A 19016-nucleotide genomic window follows, 5' to 3' on the forward strand; every position below is an offset into this window, starting at 1 on the left:
TGATGGTGGGTTTGTAAACTGGTACTGCCACTACAGAAAATATGGAGTTTCCTCAAAAAAATTAAAAACAGAATTACCAAGTGATCTAGCAATCCCACTTCTGGGAATATATCCAAAGTAAATAAAAACAGTATGTGTAAGAGCTATCTGCACCCCATGGAAACAACCTAAGCGTCTATCGACAGATGAGTGAATAAAGATGTGGATGGAACAGAATATTATTCTATAATGGAATACTTCAGCTGTAATAAGGATGAAATCTGCCATTTGAAATAACATGGATGGACCTTGAGGGCATTACACTAAGTGAAATATGACAAAGGAAAATACTATATGCTCTCACTTATATGTGAAACCAAAAAAATAAAAACTCACAGAAGAAATCATATTTGTGGTTACCAGAGGGAGGGGTGGGGCCGGGGAAACTGGGTGGAGGTGGTCAAATGGTACAAATTTCAGTTCCAAGATAAGTAAGGACTGGGATGTAATGTACAGCGGGATGATGACAGTTAACCCTGCTCTGTGGCATATATTAAGAATAAGTTCTGTGAGTTCTCACCACATGGAAAAAAATTTTTCTATTTTTTGTACCTATAGGAGATGATGGATGTTAACTACTTACTGTAGTTATCATTTCCTAACATATATAAGTCAAATCGTTATGCTATACGCCTTAAACTCATGCTGTATGTCAACTCTACCTCAGTATTACTGGAAAATAAAACAGAATGAGGTATACAGGCCACCAAAAGTAAGCATACTTGGAGATAAGCTAGCTTCAGAATTTTTACAAGAAAACTAGTTTTATGTCATAAGACATTAAAAGTTCCTTACTGGCAAAAAAACAAAAACAAAAAAACCTGGTAACAAAGACACATTGAGTTTCCCGTGTTCTAAATTACCGTGGGGACCCTCAGCTTTACATCTTCTAGGGCCATGTTTTGGGGCTGGGATGTAAAAAAGAGGAAACAGAAACAGGACTATGTAAATGGACGAGAAACAGAAGGATAAAAAGAACTAAAACAGCAAAAAAAGCTCATCATCTGCACAAAGCACTTACTGCTCTGGGTTACCATCACACCTTTCTTGAGAACACTGAACCTTTTTATAATCCACTGCAATTTCAATTTACAATATGAGGACTCTAAGAACCAACCCAAAGGATCACCGTACCAAGGAACAAGCGGAGGTAAGGAAAACAGGTAGCTTACCACAGAAAGCTGCAATAACCACAAAGACTTCCTTCCTATATATCACCATGACTGCTAAGAACCCACATCTCATGTGGGTTGATAATGGCTCTGAGCTCAGCCAGTGATGGGAAGACAGAGGGAGTCTCCCCTAGAAAAAAATCAGGGTCAAATCCCATGAGGGTTGGAACAGGGTAAAGATGACGTTCAGGTTGGCAAGAAGACTCTACCTTATCTTTGTTGGAGATGGCATGAGCCCATGACTTGCAAAATCCAAGCAGCTCAGTACTGATTTAGGCTTTAAAAAAAAACATTAAAAATCACGTTGTGTATCTTTATTGTCACATTTGCTAACAAGAGGCACATCTTGTGTTCCAATTGTGAGATCCATATGCTCAGCACCACAGCACAAATCACAGTCTTCAACAACATCCCAAACATGCATCCTGTGGGAGTTAAAGACCGGAGCTGCCATCTGCCATTGCCAAGGACAGAAAGAAACAAACTGAATTCACTAACATCTTAGAGTTCCTTCTACAATGATTTTATTATAAATATGCTCTTCTGGAATAAACAAATATTGCATTCAAGACTATTTATCTGCAAACTTGTTCTAAAGTAATAAAGGAAGAGAAATGGAACCAGGAACCACTTAGAAATAGAGATAAGTAGCAAAGACACTTGCATGCCATGCTAAGCGCCTTTCCCCCAGAAGTAACAGAGGTTAACAAGGAATATCACATATCTCGTTAGCCCATTCAATTAAAGTAAGCTTTGAGTTTGGTAATTTGCTCTTGTTCTGTAAACTGAACTGCTCCTCTCCTCAGTCCTAAGAAGTAGAATGGGAAGACAGTCTTCAGACCCCAGCATCAACAAGAAAGATCTTGACTTTGTTAACTCTTTGCTCATGAACAAAACTGTTTGCTATTTGCCAGGAGCAATGTCAGAGTAGTCCTTCAGCACTCCAGCCAGATGTTCGTTGTGGGTCTTAAACCGTCGCTTTTTCTGTGAAGCTGGCTTTTTCCTCCTCTGAATAGGGGCCTACAAGAAAAGGTAAAAACAGAAACAGCTACTCAGAAGGGCTGAATAGCAAGGATTTACTAATGATGTGCAGAAACCTTTCTTCCTGCTCGGTGGCCCAGCTGCCCACACCAACCCCCAGCAAGCACCCCAACCACAGACGTGCACACGGCCACCGGGAATAACGGGGCTGGCACAAGAAACTCCCCAGAACGATTCTCGATACTTAGGTTTAAAAATCATCCACCATTACCAACAAAAAAAGATCTGAAGTAAATATGGCAAAATACAGAAATACAGCAAAACTGGGAAGTGGCTACGCACACAAAGATTTGTTAATTATTATTCTCCATTCTCTTCTGTGTCCTTGAAATTTAAAATCATATGATTTAAAAAAAAGTCAACAAACTAAGCAACGATAGGAGAAAATAGCTCATAAAGTGCTGCAATTACACTAATTCATGGAGATCACTGGGCAATAAATCCAACCTTTTAGGGAGTCCTACAAATTCACTGAATAAAAATACACACACACAAAATCCCAAAGGCGGCAAGCTACAAAGACTGTCGGTAGACATGGGAAAGGGGGAGGAGCAGAGCAGCTACAGTTAGGGTGTTGGTGAATTATTCCCCAAACTGGTTTTGTCCTTGGACTACAGACAACTGATTAGCTGGCAGAAGGCAATTCCCAAGTCATCTTTCCATTACAAACTCCTCCTCTGATTGGGCTTTGGGACTATATAGTATCTGGTTCCTAAGAAATCTGAAAGTCAACAAGGACAACAAGGTGATCAGGGCTAAGGCGGAGCCAGGGACCAAGACCACAGGGAGCAAGGGAGAGGGGAGCACAATTAAGGTCTTAAAGGCCAAGATGATGAAGCAAGCTCCTTTTAGAAACTGGGAGGGCAACATGTGAACACTAGAAAATGTTGGGTATGACTCGACCTTAAGAGTAGTCCCTGCTAAGACAGGGGCTGGAGGGATAATGAGGAAAGCTCTCACATGCCTGGGCTGCAGCACCTGGGGACAAAGATCCACTGGCCCCCAATAAATCAAACATGATCTGGTTTGCATCTGACCAAGAACACTGATTAGGACACAGAAAAAACTGGAAGAGAGAACCAACTACCCGCTCTTCAGAGAGAACAGGAAGCAGGCTCACAGTTCAAAGAACAGAGGATTACTTTTTTTCTTTTTCCTCAAGAGACTACATACCACTTTCTTTGGTCCGGATTCCTGCATGGAAGAAATACCCTGTCGCTTCAGATATTCTTCAATTTTCTCCTCATCCATTGAATCCACAGTGACGCTCCTCCAGAGTTTCTGAAACTCTGCCAACAAGAAACAACAGATGTTTACAAGCTATAGCATTTGTGATAAAAATCCAGGCCTCGCTATTATCTCCTCTGGTCTAAAATTGCACACCTAAGATTTCATTATAAAATCAAAGGAAGTAAGACAAGAACACTCAAATGCTGGACTGTGAGTAGCAGAAGGGGCTGGGAACAGTAGTGTTCTATTTTGAGTCCAGTAATGAAGGGCTGTGTCCCTGAGAACTCCCTGAAGCTGACATTCTCCTTTTAGTCCAAAAAGCAGTTCTCTCCAATGAAACAGTTAAAAACTCCTGCTCAACCCCTGAGCTCAGGATACTCCATTTCCTCTCCCTATCAGTAAAAAGAAACATGAAAGGAGATAGGGAACCAAAATTTTACATGGGGTAAGAAGCTATAACAGTTCATTAACAAGAGAGACTTTTGAAACCAAAGAACCTAGAGATGGGGGACCAAGAGGTCATAAAGACTCTTCAAGAGTTTGGCTCAGTGATTTTACAGAATGGCCTTCACTTTGGGATTGTCTAGTATTTCCTCATGATTATACTGAAGTTATACATTTTTGGCAAGAGTATCACAGAAATGACGTGCCCTTCTCAGTGCAAAGGGTACATGATGTCAATGTCTTATTACTGAGGCTGATAAACTGATCGCTGGTGAAGCTGGTATCTGTCAGATTTCTCCACCATGAAGCTATTATTTTTCCCTTTGTAATTAATGAGGACCTTATGGGGAAATCTACTGAGACTAAGCAAATACTCCACTTCTCATCACACTTTTTGCTAACTTTAGCATCCACTGATAGCTCCTGCCTATAATTATTACTTGTGGGTCTGCCTAATGGCAAATTATTTCCATCATTCCTTCCAGATGTGTAAATTAGAATTCTACTGTAAGGAAGGACTATTCTTTCTCCATTTTTTCAGTTATTTGATGTAGTATGGACTCATGGATACTTATTTTACGGATTAGAATCGATTACTATCATTGTTATTCAAACTTCCTGGCTTTGGTTATTGAGAGCCCCTTCAAACTGTTCCTGTATCTTTTCTACTTGCTTTCCTTTTTGTTTTTTGTTTTGTTAAGCACTTACTTTCTAGTACCAAAAGATGTTCCAAGCTCATGTTATATTTCCCCAAACTTGGAATCAACCATTTTGTCAAGGAGTCCTGACTGCATTTACTGGAGAATGTTATCTAGAAACCGAGATCTGAACACTCTATTTTCTTTTTCTGTCAGTTTGGTTTTTGGTTTTTGGTTTTTCTGTTTTCTGAAAATAGCAAATGATTAGGGATATCAAATTTAAAAGCAGATGGACTTATTTTGGCAGAAGATCTCCAAGTATCATGAAAGTCAAGCATGCTCTAAACTATAGTAAATAAAATAAGAACAGATTTAGAAATCTCATAACAGAAAAGAAAAACAGGCTAGAATTTACAAATTCAGATCGGATCCTCTGAATTGAAGAGATCCCTGTCCCACTTAAGCTAACAATGAAAACTGTGTAACGAAGTATGCCAGCAAAGGAAAGGAAATAAGCAAACTCATTAAAGAGGTTTTATGTAAATTCCTAAATAACTCATTCACGTTTTGGCTATGCCCAGATCTTTCCTGTGAAATGCAAAATTAGCAGACTCGTACAGTACAGCCTGGGAACCAGATGGCCTGGGTGTGAATCCAGACACTCCATTTACTACGTAACACGGGGCAAGTCACTTAACCCCTCTGCCTCAGTATCCTGACCTGCAAAACAGCGATAATACCACCTGTCTCACAGAGCTGTAGACATTAGAGTTAATGCATCTCCACAAAGAAAAAAACTGCCTGTTATAGTTACCGTCAGCATCTGACCTCTGTCATCTCTTTTGGGGGTTAATGCCTCTAACGAAAGCAGAAAAAACACCTAAGAAAAGGACTGGCTAACAGATACGGAGTGATCTCATTTATGTAAATTAGAAAAAACTAAAATTCTACAGATTTTTTAAGATTTTAGAGAGCACACATGCAAGAGCATGAGCAGGGAGGTAGAACAGAGGGAGAGAAGCAGAGTCCCTGCTGAGCACAGAGCCCGACACAAACACACATACATAAGTAATATCTTTTGGGGGGCGGGGAGGAACAGGGTTAAGGTTTTGTTTGAGTAGTTTCTAGCCATCACCATGTTTGATCCGGAGAGGCAAGCAAGGGAGAGAAAATTCTTGGGCCCCCTTTAGAGTCTAAGACCGTGAAGCTGAAGTGGGCTCCGGGCAGGGTCAAGGTCACAGCTACTAGAGAAGACAACTCTGAAGCAGCTTCGTGAAGCTGTGTCCCGGGCAACAGCGGGCCCCAAGCCTGCCTCACACAGTCATGCACAGAGAAGTGTGTCCCAGCCCGCGTGGGGATATGGCAGACCCCTCCCACCCCGCCTGGCCTGCGCCCTCTTAGCTGCACCATTCCCGGTCCCCTTGGGAGCCCACCACCCAACCGGAGTGGAGATGGTAGCTCCCTGTGCACCAGTGTGGCAGCCTCACCAACTGGCCTTCACTGCCTTGATGGCACTCACAAGGTTCTGGGCCAGGCAGATACCAAAGATCTGGAGGAGGGTGATGCCCACAAAGACCCCATGCAGCCTTTACTGTGGATGGAGCCCTGCTGCTCCAGCTCCAGCGTGAGCTGGCTATCGTAGCCCCACTGGGTATTGAGGACATCTTCTGCTGGGTCCCTGGCACAGCGGGAGAAGGGGACCCCGCAGCGCTCCCGGCTCAGGTTCAAATCAGTGCAGTTGAAATACAGACTGAGGGGCCAACCATTAGGTCCTTGGGCTCCACAGCAAAACCACCATTCCTGAGCAGAGATTCCTGACAGTGTTATTGATGGAAGAAACTGAGCTGGTCTCGAATCCAGTCCTTGCATATGAAGGCCAGGATCCCTGTTGCCAGTTCCAGGAAGAAAATGAGGCTGAGAAACACGGAGAAAAGCTTGAGCAGGAAGGTGTTCTCCCAGAGAGCCCCAATGCCAATGTCAAAGCCCAGCACCGACACGACCCCTCCAACCGCTACCAACAGCCACACAGGCTCAAGGCCTCCCAGATCTGTCAGTGCTGAGATGTTGCAGAGAACGCCCTTCTCAGCCCAGGCCCAGAGGCCAATGGCCAGGAACAGGGCTCCCAGCATCCAGAAGACAATGTTGAAGCCAAAAAGGCAGTATTGCCCACAGCAGCCGACCTCAGGTTCCTGGAAGTGCAGGTACTAGCCCAGCATGGTGAGCAGCCACCCACTGGCCCAGAAACCAGAGCTGGGGTCAGGCCAGCCCTCCAAGGGCCACCCTGGGCTAGAGCTCCCCAGGCTATACCACATCCTCATTATCCATTCATCAATCAATGGACACTTGCGCTGCTTCCATATCTTGGCAATTGTAAATAATGCTGCTATAAACTTTAGTATACTTTAGAGGGGTGCATGTATCCCTCTGAGTTCGTGTTTCTGTATCCTCTGGGTAAATACCCAGTAGTAGACTGCTGGATGCGAGCATAGTTCTATTTTTAACTTTCTGATGAACATCCATACTGCCTTCCACAGTGGCTGTACCAGTACATTACTTTTAACCCATGTCTTGATGTTTAAAGTGAGTTTCTTATAGAGAGTATATACCAGGGACTTGCTTTTGTATCTAATCTGAAAATCTGTGTCTTAATTATGTTTAGACAATTTACATCTGTCTCAATTATTCTGTTTGAACAATTTAACAGTGAAAAAGTATGTTAGATGATTTTGGATTTTTAACAGATTAAAGTCTTAATTAGTATGTTTAAATGATTTACACTTAACACAATTATTAATAATGGTTGGAATAAAATCTATCATCTTACCATTTCTATTCCATGTACTCCTTGTTTTTTTCCTTCTGTTTCGGTGTTCATTTGGATTAAGTGAATGTATTTTTTCTGATTACATTTTCTATCTGTTATTGGCACAGTATACTTTTTTATTGAGATATAACTGACACAACACTGTATGTTTAGGTACAGAACACGATGATTTGATATACACATATATAACAAAACAATTACCAAAGTAATTTAACACTCATCACCACACAATTACAATTTTTTTTTTAATTTTACTTATTTGAGAGAGAGAGAGCGTTCTTGCACACACTCAAAGGGAGAAGCAGACTCCTCACTGAGCAGAGAGCCTGATGCGGGGCTCGATCCCAGGACCCCGAGATCATGATGTGGGCTAAGACGCTTAGCCGACTGAGCCACCCAGGCGCCCCTACAGTTACAATTTTTTCCCTGTGATGAGAACTTTTAAGATCTACTCTCTTTCAAATGTATAATACAGTATTTTTAACTATGGTTACTTCTTTTTCAAAAACAATGGTTTTAGTGGTTGTCCTACGGTTTATAATACACATTTAATTAATCAGAGCCTAGCTGGCAAGTAAATTATACCAATTCACATATAATGTAAAAATGCTATAATTGTGGGGCACCTCGGTGACTTGGTTAAGCATCTGACTCTTGATTTTGGCTCAGGTCAAGATCTCAGGGTCATGAGATTGAGCCCCATGTAGTGTCCATGTTCAGTGGGTGGGGAGTCTGCATGAGATTCTCTCCTTCGCCCCCCGCCCCACTCCCACACACTAAAATAAATAAATCTTTAAAAATAAAAATTTTTAGGGGCACCTGGGTGGCTCAGCCGTTAAGCGTCCGCCTTCGGCTCAGGTCATGGCCCCGGGGTCCTGGGATCGAGCCTCACATCAGGTTCCCTGCTCAGCTGGAAGCCTGCTTCTCCCTCTCCCACTCCCCCTGCTTGTGTTCCCTCTCTGTCTGTCAGATAAATAAATAAAATCTTTAAAAAAATAAAAATAAAAATTTTTAAAAAGATGTTATAAATAGTATCCTTCTCTGACCTTTGAGCTGTCATAAATTTTACTTTTATATTTGCTGTAAACAAAATATATTTCTAATACTTTTCCTTTATAATCAGTTATCTTTCTTTTTTAAGATTTTATTTATTTGAGAGAGAGAGCAAGAGAGAGCACAAGCGGGAGGGGAGGCGCAGAGGGAGAAGCAGACTCCCCGCTGAGCAAGGAGCCCCATTTGGGGCTTGATCCCAGGACCCTGGGATCATGACCTGAGCCTAAGGCAGACGTTTAACCAACTGAGCCGCCCAGGCGCCCCTTTTCTTTTTTCTTAAGTAGGCTCCATACATGGAGCCCAATGTGAAGCTTGAACTCATGACCCTGAGATCAAGATCTGAGCTGAGATCAAGAGTCGGAGATTTAACCGACTGAACCACCCAGGTGTCCCTTGAGCTTAAAGCAATTAATAAGAAAATATTTTTAGTATACTTTTAAATGTTTTAATTAGAAAAACATGAATTTTATATTCATCCTCTACAACACACCTACTTATCTGTATAGATCCAAGTTACTATCTAGTATCACATCCCTTTTGCCTGAAAGAATTTCCTTATTGAATCTCGTAATGCAGGTCTTACGACAATGACTTATCTCAGTTTCTCTGGTACCATGAGAATATTACTCTGAAAGACTATTTCTCCTTCATTTTTAAGACTGGTTTTAGGGCGCCTGGGTGGCTCAGTCGGTTAAGCTTCTGCCTTTGGCTCAGGTCATAATCTTGGGATCCTGGGATAGAACCCCACGTCACACTCCCTGCTCAGTGGGGAGTCGCTTGTCCCTCTCCCTCTGCCCCTCCCCCCACCCTCTCATTCTCTAAAATAAATAAAATCCTTAAAAAAAAAATTTGGTTTTGCTGGGTACAGAATTCTAGGTTGAAAGTTTTTCCCTCTTGAGGTGCCTGGGTGTTTAAGATGGTTAAGCATCAGATCATGACCTGAGCCAAAGGCAGATGTCCAACCGAATGAGCTACCCAGGTGCCCTACCTTCAGTATTTTCTCATCATCATCAACTTTCAGCAGTTTGAATATAAATGCCTGGGTGCTTTTCTTGTCATTTGTTTTGGAGGATTATCTTGCTTCATTCTCTGAGCTTCTAGGATCTTTGGTGCAGTGTTTACCATTAGGTTTTCAAAATCCTTGGCCATTATTTCTTCTGCCCTATTCTCTCTTCTCCTTCTGGGATTTGAATTATACATTCTGACCATTTGATATTATCTCACAGCTTTCTCTCTGCATTTTAGTTTAGATAATTTGCACAGGCCTATGTTCAAGTTTACTAGTTCTTCCTTTGGTTATGCCAAGTATACTGATGAGCTTATGAAAGGCATTCTTTGTCTGTTACTGTGTTTTTCACTACAAAAATTTTCATTTGGGGGCACCTGGGTGGCTCAGTCAGTTAAGCATCTGCCTTCAGTTCAGGACATAGCCCTCAGGGTTCTGGGATCAAGCCCCACATTGGGCTCCCTGCTCAGCGGGGAGTCTGCTTCTCCCTCTACCTCTGTGCTCTCTTTTCTCTCTCTCAAATAAAAATCTTAAAAATAAAAAAATAAAAAATTTTTCATTTGATTTTCTTATAATGTCTACCTCTGAAATATCCTACATGATCGTGCATGTTGCCTGCCTTTTCTACCAGAGGCCTTAACGTATAGTTACCTTAAATTCCATGTCTAACAATTTCCAGTACCTGTGTCCCATGAATTTTGTTAATTCCCTTATCTCAATACTCTATCACTTTTCTCCTTATTTTTATGCCTCATACACACACACACACACACACACACACACAAATATATACTGAAAGCAGGATATCCTCTGTAGGACAACTGAGAGACTGAGATAAACAGTCTTTGTGTCTGGATATGACCCTATCTTTCCTTATGCTAGGCCTTCAGGGTGTGGATGTAGAGTCATTCTATTGTCAGAACATGAGCTTGGTTTGGAATCTGTTGCTGCTATGGATACCTATAATGCACCACAGGCTTCAAACTGCTCTAGCCACACCTTGTAAAGTTTAGGGTAGAGGCTTGTTTGCCAGAGAGTTTTTCTCAGTGTCTACTCAACCTACAGTTTTAGGTCTTCCATTTAGCATGCATCTCATACAGTCTCTCTGCCTCCAAGCTCCTGCAACTCTCACGGAATTCCATTGTTACCCATTACTCTACATCTCTTAGCCTGGTATGGAGTGGGAGTTCTCTGAAATTATGACTAAGCCTTGGTGACAGTCAAGTACTATGTTCTTGGTATCTGGCATATGGCCTTCTCAGTGTTCCTGCCCATCCCCCTGTGCTGAAGTCCTGGGCCCAGCACATGTTACTGCCCCTTCCCTAGGGGTAGAAGGTTTTCTTTCTGTTCCATTCCCCCTGCAAGTTAGGGCTTCTGTCTCATAGCAGAGAGGCAGGAAGAAGCCTCAGACAGGGCTTCATGTCTTTCCTGAAACATCTACCATTGCCCTCCTGCAGACCTGCCCAGTGAGGGCAGTACCCAGTCCTATCCTCTTTTTTATAAGGATCCAGTGAAGTCTGTGGAAGAAAGCCTGCAAGTAGGTATGCATTCCCTCCCATGTGTTCTCAGCTCCCAAGGATTCTGTATCTTCTTGCTAGTCCAATTTAAGCCTTTAGCAGTTCATTTAAAACTTTAGGAGCGCCTAGGTGGCTCAGTCAGTTACGTGTCTGTCTTCGGCTCAGGTCATGATCCCAGAGTTCTGGGATCAAGCACCACGTGCGGCTCCCTGCTTCTTCCTCTGCCTCTGCCCCTTCCCCCACTCATGCTCCCTCTCTCTCTCAAATGAATGGATAAAATCTTTAGGAAAAAAAAAATTTTTTTTAACTGAATTCTTCTGAGTGGTGTTCATTTTGTCTGTCCCAAGTAAACAAGTACTTGTATCCCATTTTTTCTTGTAGGTGCCTGTCTTTCCTTAGATTTCAGGTTAGGTGGTTGTCCTGCAACCTCAGCGCTCTGATGGATTCAAGAAAACTATAAATTTGCAGCTGTTTAGGGTTTATTATTGCTGTAGGAGTGCAACAATGCTCTGATCAGCTCTCTCCACTTTAAGTGTAAGCCAGAAGTCCCCATCTATCCACTTTTTTGGCTAAAGAACAATGTGATTAATGCAACCACCTCTGCTCGGCTTATGTGAGAGAAAATAGCTTCAGGTCAAACTTCTAAGTCAGCAATAAAAACATCACTCTAATTCCAAGAAAGCACAAAATTTTGGGGTTTTTAAAAATATTTATTTATTTGAGAGAGAGAGAACGAGCAGGGAGAAGAGGTAAAGGGAGAAGCAGACTCCCCACTGAGCAGGGAGCCCAAAGTGGGACTTGATCCCAGGACCCAGGGATCATGACCTGAGCTGAAGGCAGACACTTAATCAACTGAGCCACCCAGGTGCCCATAATATTGTTTTAAAATATATACCAGAGGTGCCTGGGTGGCTCAGTTGGTTAAGCATCCGACCTGATTTCAGCTCAGGTCATGATCTCAGGGTTGAGAGATCCAGCCCTGTGTCAGGTGCTTTGCTCACTGGGGAGTCTGCTGGAGATTCTCTCTCCTTCTCCTCTGCACCCCCTACTTACTCTAAAATAAATAAATCTGGGGCACCTGGGTGGCTCAGTCTGTTAAGTGTCTGCCTTCAGCTTGGCTCATAATCCCAGGGTCCTGGGATTGAGCCCCATGTCGGGTTCCCTGCTCAGCAGGAAGCCTGCTTCTCCCTCTCCTCTCTGCTTGTGCTCTTTCTTGCTATCTCTTTCTCTCTCAAATAAATAAATAAATTAATAAATTAATAAGCAGAAGATCTGGATTTTAAAAAACAAATAAATCTTTAAACATATAATACCAAGCCAGAATTTTATGTCAAATTTACCACAGCTGTTGAAGTATGTCATCCAAAAAAAAGAATAGTTCAGGCATTTTAACCCATGACTTGTTAAATTCTATCAACATGTAAAATTATCTTTATCTAGAATAAATATTACATGATATAACTGTATAACAAACTGTATATTTTTTCTGCATAAGAAAAAAGATGAAGAGAATAAAAGTATATGATAAAAACATCTTTTCCTCTATGGTAACTTTCAGTCAATACACTCAACAGCATTGCAGTTTCAGTTCCTGAAGACTGAAACTACTGTGACTTCCTACTTGATATGTCTAGAGTTTACAGACTTCAGGCCTCTTATGACACAATCACAGAGGCAATAATACCTATTAGAAGAGTGAAAGCAATGGTCTAGAAAACTAATATGTATATTAACGTACCACCAAGAAAAAAAATACAATATAAATTTTAATGGCACAATGGAACTGAAAGTACATTAAAACAAAATTTAACTACTTTCTTTGCTAAAAAAGTGTTGCTTGTGCTATTTTCAGAGGAAAATCCCTGAATAAAAAACTCTTCAATGGGGGAACTTGGGTTGCTCAGTCGATAAAGCATCAGACTCTTGACTTCAATTCATGATCTCCCCACATAGGGCTCTGCACTGGGCATGGAACCTGCTTAAAATTCTCTCTCTCCCTTCTCCCTCTGCCCCTCCCCCTCTAAAAAAATCTTTTTTAAATGTCTTTGGGGTTTTTTCCGATAAAACATTTCTATATTAATCCTTGCCTTTCCTTACCTTATTGCTGTTTCAGGATTTAAATATTACACGTACTACGTAAATGTACCACAGCTGTATAAATACTTGAGATGAACAATGGAAAGCAGGGCCTAATTTTTTTTAAAGATTTCATTTATTTATTTGACAGAGAGAGAGCACAAGCAGAGGGAGCAGGAGAGGAAGAAGCAGGCTCCCTGCTGCCAGACGTTAGGCTCAATTCCAGGACCCTGGGATCATGACCCGAGCCGAAGGCAGATGCCTAACCGACTGAGCCACCCAGGCAAACAGGGCCTAATTTTAAAGGCAAGATCTCACAGAATCCCAAATTTAATTTTAATGTATGCAAGGACAAAAAATGTACAGTTGACAGAGGTACAAAGAAAAATCATCTGTTTTTCTCTAATTTTATAAAGTCATTGCAAGAAAATACAAATTCAAGATAATCCTTATTTTCTACGAGGCTGGCAAAGTTAACTAAAAACATCTAGTACTGGTAAGGGTAAAGATTTGGATACCTTTTCATATACTGCTGTGAAGGTAAATGGGTACCAAAAATTAGTGCAAACTTTACAAAAGGCATTACAGGCAAGGTGTTGAAAATGTTTTAAATATTGCCTCATTTTTTTTAAAGATTTTATTTATTTATTCATGAGAGACAGAGGGAGAGAGAGAGAGAGAGAGAGAGAGAAGCAGAGGGAGAAGCAGGCTCCCAAGGAGCAGGGAGCCCAATGCGGGACTCGATCCCAGGACCCCGGGATCATGACCTGAGCCGAAGGCAGACGCCCAACCATCTGAGCCACCCAGGCGCCCAATATTGCCTTATTTTCTGATCTCACAATACAATAAGGAAATAATTAGGCAAGTGCACATATATTTATGTGCAAGTATTATTTATAACAGCATATAGCAAAACAAAAACATTTCATTTCTATCTGTGGAGCATCAGAAAAATTGTCTTAAAGTACATCCTAATGGAAAGCCATAAAAAAATATGAAAACAGCATCAGAGCCCCAGGAAAAGAGCTTCTGGGAGAAGCCCTGTATTCTAAGGATAAAGCTGAAACTGTTTAAGTTTCTAGGCGGAAAAGAACGAGTTAGCAAAAATGAAAGAAAAGTCAGGCTGTCATTGGACTTCTCACCAGGAACACCAACAAACATTCTGTAACTGCAAAAGATCATCGCAAATGTGGCCTCAGACTGATATACTGGCTCAGGTTCTTTGCTATCTAACAAAACACAAGTCTACGGATCACTGAGTCAAAAACCAGAGAGCTAAAGTAAACGTGAATAAATAACCAGATAAGATTTAAACATCTAGTATTTTGGTACTATTTGATATTTCCAATTCTTCTAATAATAGCTAATATTACTGTTACTATTACTCTTATTGTGTGCCAGGCTCTGTTCCAAGCTCTACACACATTTATTTTTAACTCATTTAATTCTCCTAAGGACCATGAGACAGATACCCTTATTCCTATTTTATAGATGAGAAATCTCAGAAGTATCCTGCCTAAGCTAATCTTAGCAGAGCTAAGATATAAACCTACAGAGTAACTATTCAAACCATCATCTCGACCACTGCGTTTATACTGCCTCTAAATGAGTAAGATACTGATAAAAGGAAATAAATGCCTTTGTGAAATAAAACATATACCTAAATTCAACTACTCTGTGTTCACTTACCTATCTGACTTTCTAAATTACTACAAATAAGCTCTCTCCTTACTTACGCTATATCTCATTTTAGGACATTTGCCTCTATTACAGATAAAATGAAGGGTGAGTCTTCAACGTGACTGAAAGCTTCATCACTCAATATTTCCTCTTAAGCTAAGACTGCCACCTACTGGACTAACACAAAAATCTCTATCAATACAATAGGACAAAGCATTTTGAGTAAAATATGAAGAGAGAGAGAGGAAAACAAATGTTAAGATATGCATCAATTTTCAGTGGATCTTCTCTGGAAACACACACAACTTATATCATTTGGAAAAACTCACTTTTTTTAAATTAGCGATTTATGCCGTACTGACAATTTCAAACTCCAAGAACAGTGTCTGAACCCTGAAGTTCCTGTGGATCGTGACTTATTCCCCCAGTGTCTGCAGCACTATACAAACATCACAACAACAGTATGCAAGAGCCACCGTGGGTGTTCCCGTGTCAATGTTCCCTGAGCGTTAGGTAAGCTCAAGAACAGAGACCTTATTCACTTTGACATCTCTGTATCACTGAATGTACTGAATGAAAGAATTCAAGAAAAGAAGTCTGAAGACAACATATCTTAATTAACTGTGGTCTATTTTATAAACACAAACTGTACCTTTAATATAATTCTCAACCCAGACAGTTTTGCTTCCTGGGGAACACTTGGTAATGTCTGGATACATTTTTGGTTGTCACACTGTGGGGGAAGGTATGCTACTGGCATCTAAAGAAGCCAGGGATTCTACTAAATATCTACAATGCACAGTGACAACCCCGACACCAAAAAAAATTATCCAGCTCCAGATTATTAATACCGCCGTCGTTGAAAAACCTTTCTTCCTCCCAGCCATCTTTCTTAGAAAGTATAGAGATTAATGAAAAACACCAGTTGATAATAAGAATCAAATTCTGTTTACATATATAAAGTACTTTTGGTTTTTTACACACATGATTTTCTAGGAACATACAATGTATAATAGAGAATACAGTATGATTAACCTTTGAAAATCTCAGAAAAACATCACTTTGTATTTTGCAGACCTTTGCCACGCATTCTTTATCACTTAAGGAAAACACTAATTATGATATATAGGTTGCCATTGCATCACACCTGTATTGGTCCATTTGTAGCCATCACATCCAATGGTGACTGTACATATAAATGTAAACAACTGTGTTATTTATATCCCTTTTATATTCTAATATAAATATACTTAAATAATTACAAATATTGAAATATATTTGTAAATATAAACCAATTTCCTTTTTTTTCTTTCTGTTAGGGTATTATACTTTTTTTTTTTAAGGGGGGACAGCAAAGGGAGAGGGAGAGAAAGAATCTTCAGCAGGCTCCACCACCAGTTCAGAGCTCAATCTCACAACCCTGAGATCATGACCTCACAGCTCATGACCTCACAGCTCAATCTCACAACCCTGAGATCATGACCTGAGCTGAAATCAAGAGTTGGACACCTAACCGACTGAGCCACCCAGGTGCCCCTACTTTTTTTTTTTTTTTTAAGTAAGCTCTGTGCCCAATGTGGGGGCTTGAACTCACCACCCTGGGATCCAGAGACACATGCTCTACTGACTGAGCCAGCCAGGCATCCCTGTATTATACAAACTTTTAAGAAATTATGTCTCGGGCGCCTGGGTGGCTCAGTTGGTTAAGCGACTGCCTTCAGCTCAGGTCATGATCCTGGAGTCCCGGGATCGAGTCCCACATCGGGCTCCCTGCTCAGCAGGGAGTCTGCTTCTCCCTCTGACCCTCTTCCCTCTCGTGCTTTCTATCTCTCATTCTCTCTCAAATAAATAAATAAAATCTTTAAAAAAAATTATGTCTCAAAGTAGGTTATATCATCTAGAAATTTTATTTTACAAGAGCAAAGAACATGTTACAAAATATTTGTTCCTCAGGCTCCACTGAATCAGATTTAAGGATTAAAAACAACTGGCCTACAAAAAAAATCAAAGTCTTTACTACAGCCTTTGCCTTTACTACTGTCTGCTTGAACCCCACTTCCCCCACAACAGCACCCACATGGGCACCATCTGGTACTCTGCAAGGCTAGCTCCATCTCATTCTTCCACAGCCATCTTCTCGGAGTTCACCCCTCCTACTGCTTTACCAGTTTGCACATACTTCATTTGTCTCTTTCCTAGAATTTGATACAATCTATCATCATGTTTTATTTTTTATATTGTTTACTTTATCCTTTAGAATGCAAACTCCATAAAGGCAGAGACTTGTCTACCTTGTTCACTACTGTATCCCCAGCATTTAGCAAAATAACTGGGGCATATAGTAGGACATCAGTAAATATCTGTTGAATAACTGAGCTCTTGTTGAATAAGTGAATTCAGGAATACACAATAGATTGTTACCAAAATCCCAGAAAGTGTCAATTAGGAAATAAAAACAAAAGAACAAACTTGATAAAATGACACCTACAGTTTAAGCAAATTAGAGATAGACAATCACTCTGTATATATGAGAACCTCCCAAAAGTATACTTTCCAAACAAATAATGGGAGAATATATCATGTAATAAAGATAATTAATATAAAATGACACTTCAAAAGTTAAAACCAACTATATGCCAATTACAAAGGAAATATTTAAACAAAAGAAGACAGGGTATACAGTAAAAGAATGGGCAAAAAGGGACGCCTGGGTGGCTCAGTTGTTAAGCGTCTGCCTTCGGCTCAGGTCATGACCCCAGGGTCCTGGGATTGAGCCCTGCATCGGGCTCCCTGCTCAGCGAGAAGCCTGCTTCTCCCTCTCCTGCTCCCCCTGCTTGTGTTCCCCCTTTCACTGTGTCTGTCAAATAAAATCTTAAAAAAAAAAAAAAGAAAAAATAAAAAAAAAAAAAAGAATGGGCAAAAATATATCAGTCCAAAAAAAGGGAAGGGATTAAAAGAATAATATGAGTTAAAGCCAGACTTTAAAGAACATTAAATACAACCAAAAGGGATGCTTTACAATGATTATGATATAATCCTTAAACTATGACTGTCAAGAATGTTTATAAAACAAAAATTCTGCAGGAAAACATAACCAGGAAGTAATAGCAAAATTAAAACAACAGAAAAACAATGGCAGATTTTAATGTTTGCTCAGTCACCACTCATGTAGTCAAAAACTAGTATGTACCAAGGGTGATGTGACAGATATTTTCCTTTAAGATAAAAATACAACAACAAAAGTAAAATAGATAAACAAACAGCGTAGCAAGGAAGTAAGGGAGAAAGTTCAAATACAAAAAGTTAGCAATAAAAAGGGAAAATTACAGAAAAAAATCAAATTCTGGAGCCATACTCTGCAAAAACTATATGCTATTAAATTTGAAAATAAAAAATGGATGATTTTAGGAAAGCAGAAATTACCAAAATTAATTTATAATGTGGGAAACTTAATGAAAGACATAACCAAAGAAGATATGAAGAATACTGTGAAAGAAGCAACAAGACAGATACACTCATGGGCATTTGTGTTCAAATCTTCAAGGAATCGAATATTCTCGTAAGGAAAGACTGGAAAAGGAAGGAAAAGGGTAGGAAGGAAGAGAGGAAAACTGTACTTCTCTTTTGATGTATCCAGCATAACACACAAACCAAACCCTGAGAAAGTAAACAAAAAAAGAAAACTGGATAGTAAAGCAAAAACCCTTAAATACATAGAAAAAGAGTCCAGAAATATATAGTTAAAAAAAGGTTATTCTAGGAGTACAAGGACAGTCAATATTAGGAAATCTAGTAATATACTTCAACACCTATTAAATAAGTCCACAACAACAAAGACTTACTAGATGCAAAAATGATTTGTCAATTTCCCCTCCCAATACCTTCTGATATTATATGGCTATTTCATTAACATAAAAATGTATATCTGCTGCAGCATTATTAAGTACTTAAAAAATCCATTCATCAGGTACACTTACATAATGGAATACTATATAGCCATATAGCATTATAGAATATCTCTAACAGAGAAAAAGTAAATTAGAAAAATAAACATCAAACAACTTATACAATTATTTCCAGATATGTGGGATTTTACTAACAAGCATACATGGTTACTTTTATAATCTGAGTGGAAAAAAGTGAAAATCTTCATCTTGGGGCGCCTGGGTGGCTCAGTCAATTAAGCGTCTGACTCTTGGTTTTGGCTCAGGTCATGATCTCAGGGTCCTGAGACTGAGCCCTGCGTCGGGTTCCGTGCTCCACCCAGCGTCTGCTTAAGACTCTCTCTTCCTGGGG

General features: G+C 40.3%; 2 protein-coding genes and 1 pseudogene across 5 annotated transcripts in view; 1 reads left to right on the top strand and 2 right to left on the bottom strand.

The window, feature by feature from the left end:
• Positions 1-1712: 1712 nt before the first annotated feature.
• GTF2E2 (general transcription factor IIE subunit 2) overlaps positions 1713-19016 on the bottom strand; it is a 69222-nt gene continuing 51918 nt past the window's right edge. For all 3 annotated transcript variants that reach the window (XM_025886080.2, XM_073902409.1, XM_073902410.1), the window contains 2 exons: positions 3426-3541; positions 1713-2231 (listed from right to left, as the gene is read on the bottom strand). In XM_025886080.2, the coding sequence (XP_025741865.1) occupies positions 2115-2231; positions 3426-3541 (233 nt within the window). In that variant the 3' untranslated portion in view covers positions 1713-2114. The remainder of the gene's footprint in view (positions 2232-3425; positions 3542-19016) is intronic.
• LOC112834625 (tetraspanin-17 pseudogene) lies at positions 3552-6780 on the bottom strand (annotated as a pseudogene).
• Positions 10916-19016, top strand: part of SMIM18 (small integral membrane protein 18) — a 40975-nt gene continuing 32874 nt past the window's right edge. For both annotated transcript variants that reach the window (XM_073902412.1, XM_025886081.2), the window contains exon 1: positions 10916-10984. The gene's annotated coding sequence lies outside the window, so the exon portion shown is untranslated. The remainder of the gene's footprint in view (positions 10985-19016) is intronic.

This window comes from Callorhinus ursinus, unplaced genomic scaffold (genome assembly GCF_003265705.2).
Source record: "Callorhinus ursinus isolate GAN/ISIS: 27379988/994484 unplaced genomic scaffold, GSC_fseal_2.0 scaffold17, whole genome shotgun sequence".
NCBI classification, from domain to species: domain Eukaryota; kingdom Metazoa; phylum Chordata; class Mammalia; order Carnivora; family Otariidae; genus Callorhinus; species Callorhinus ursinus.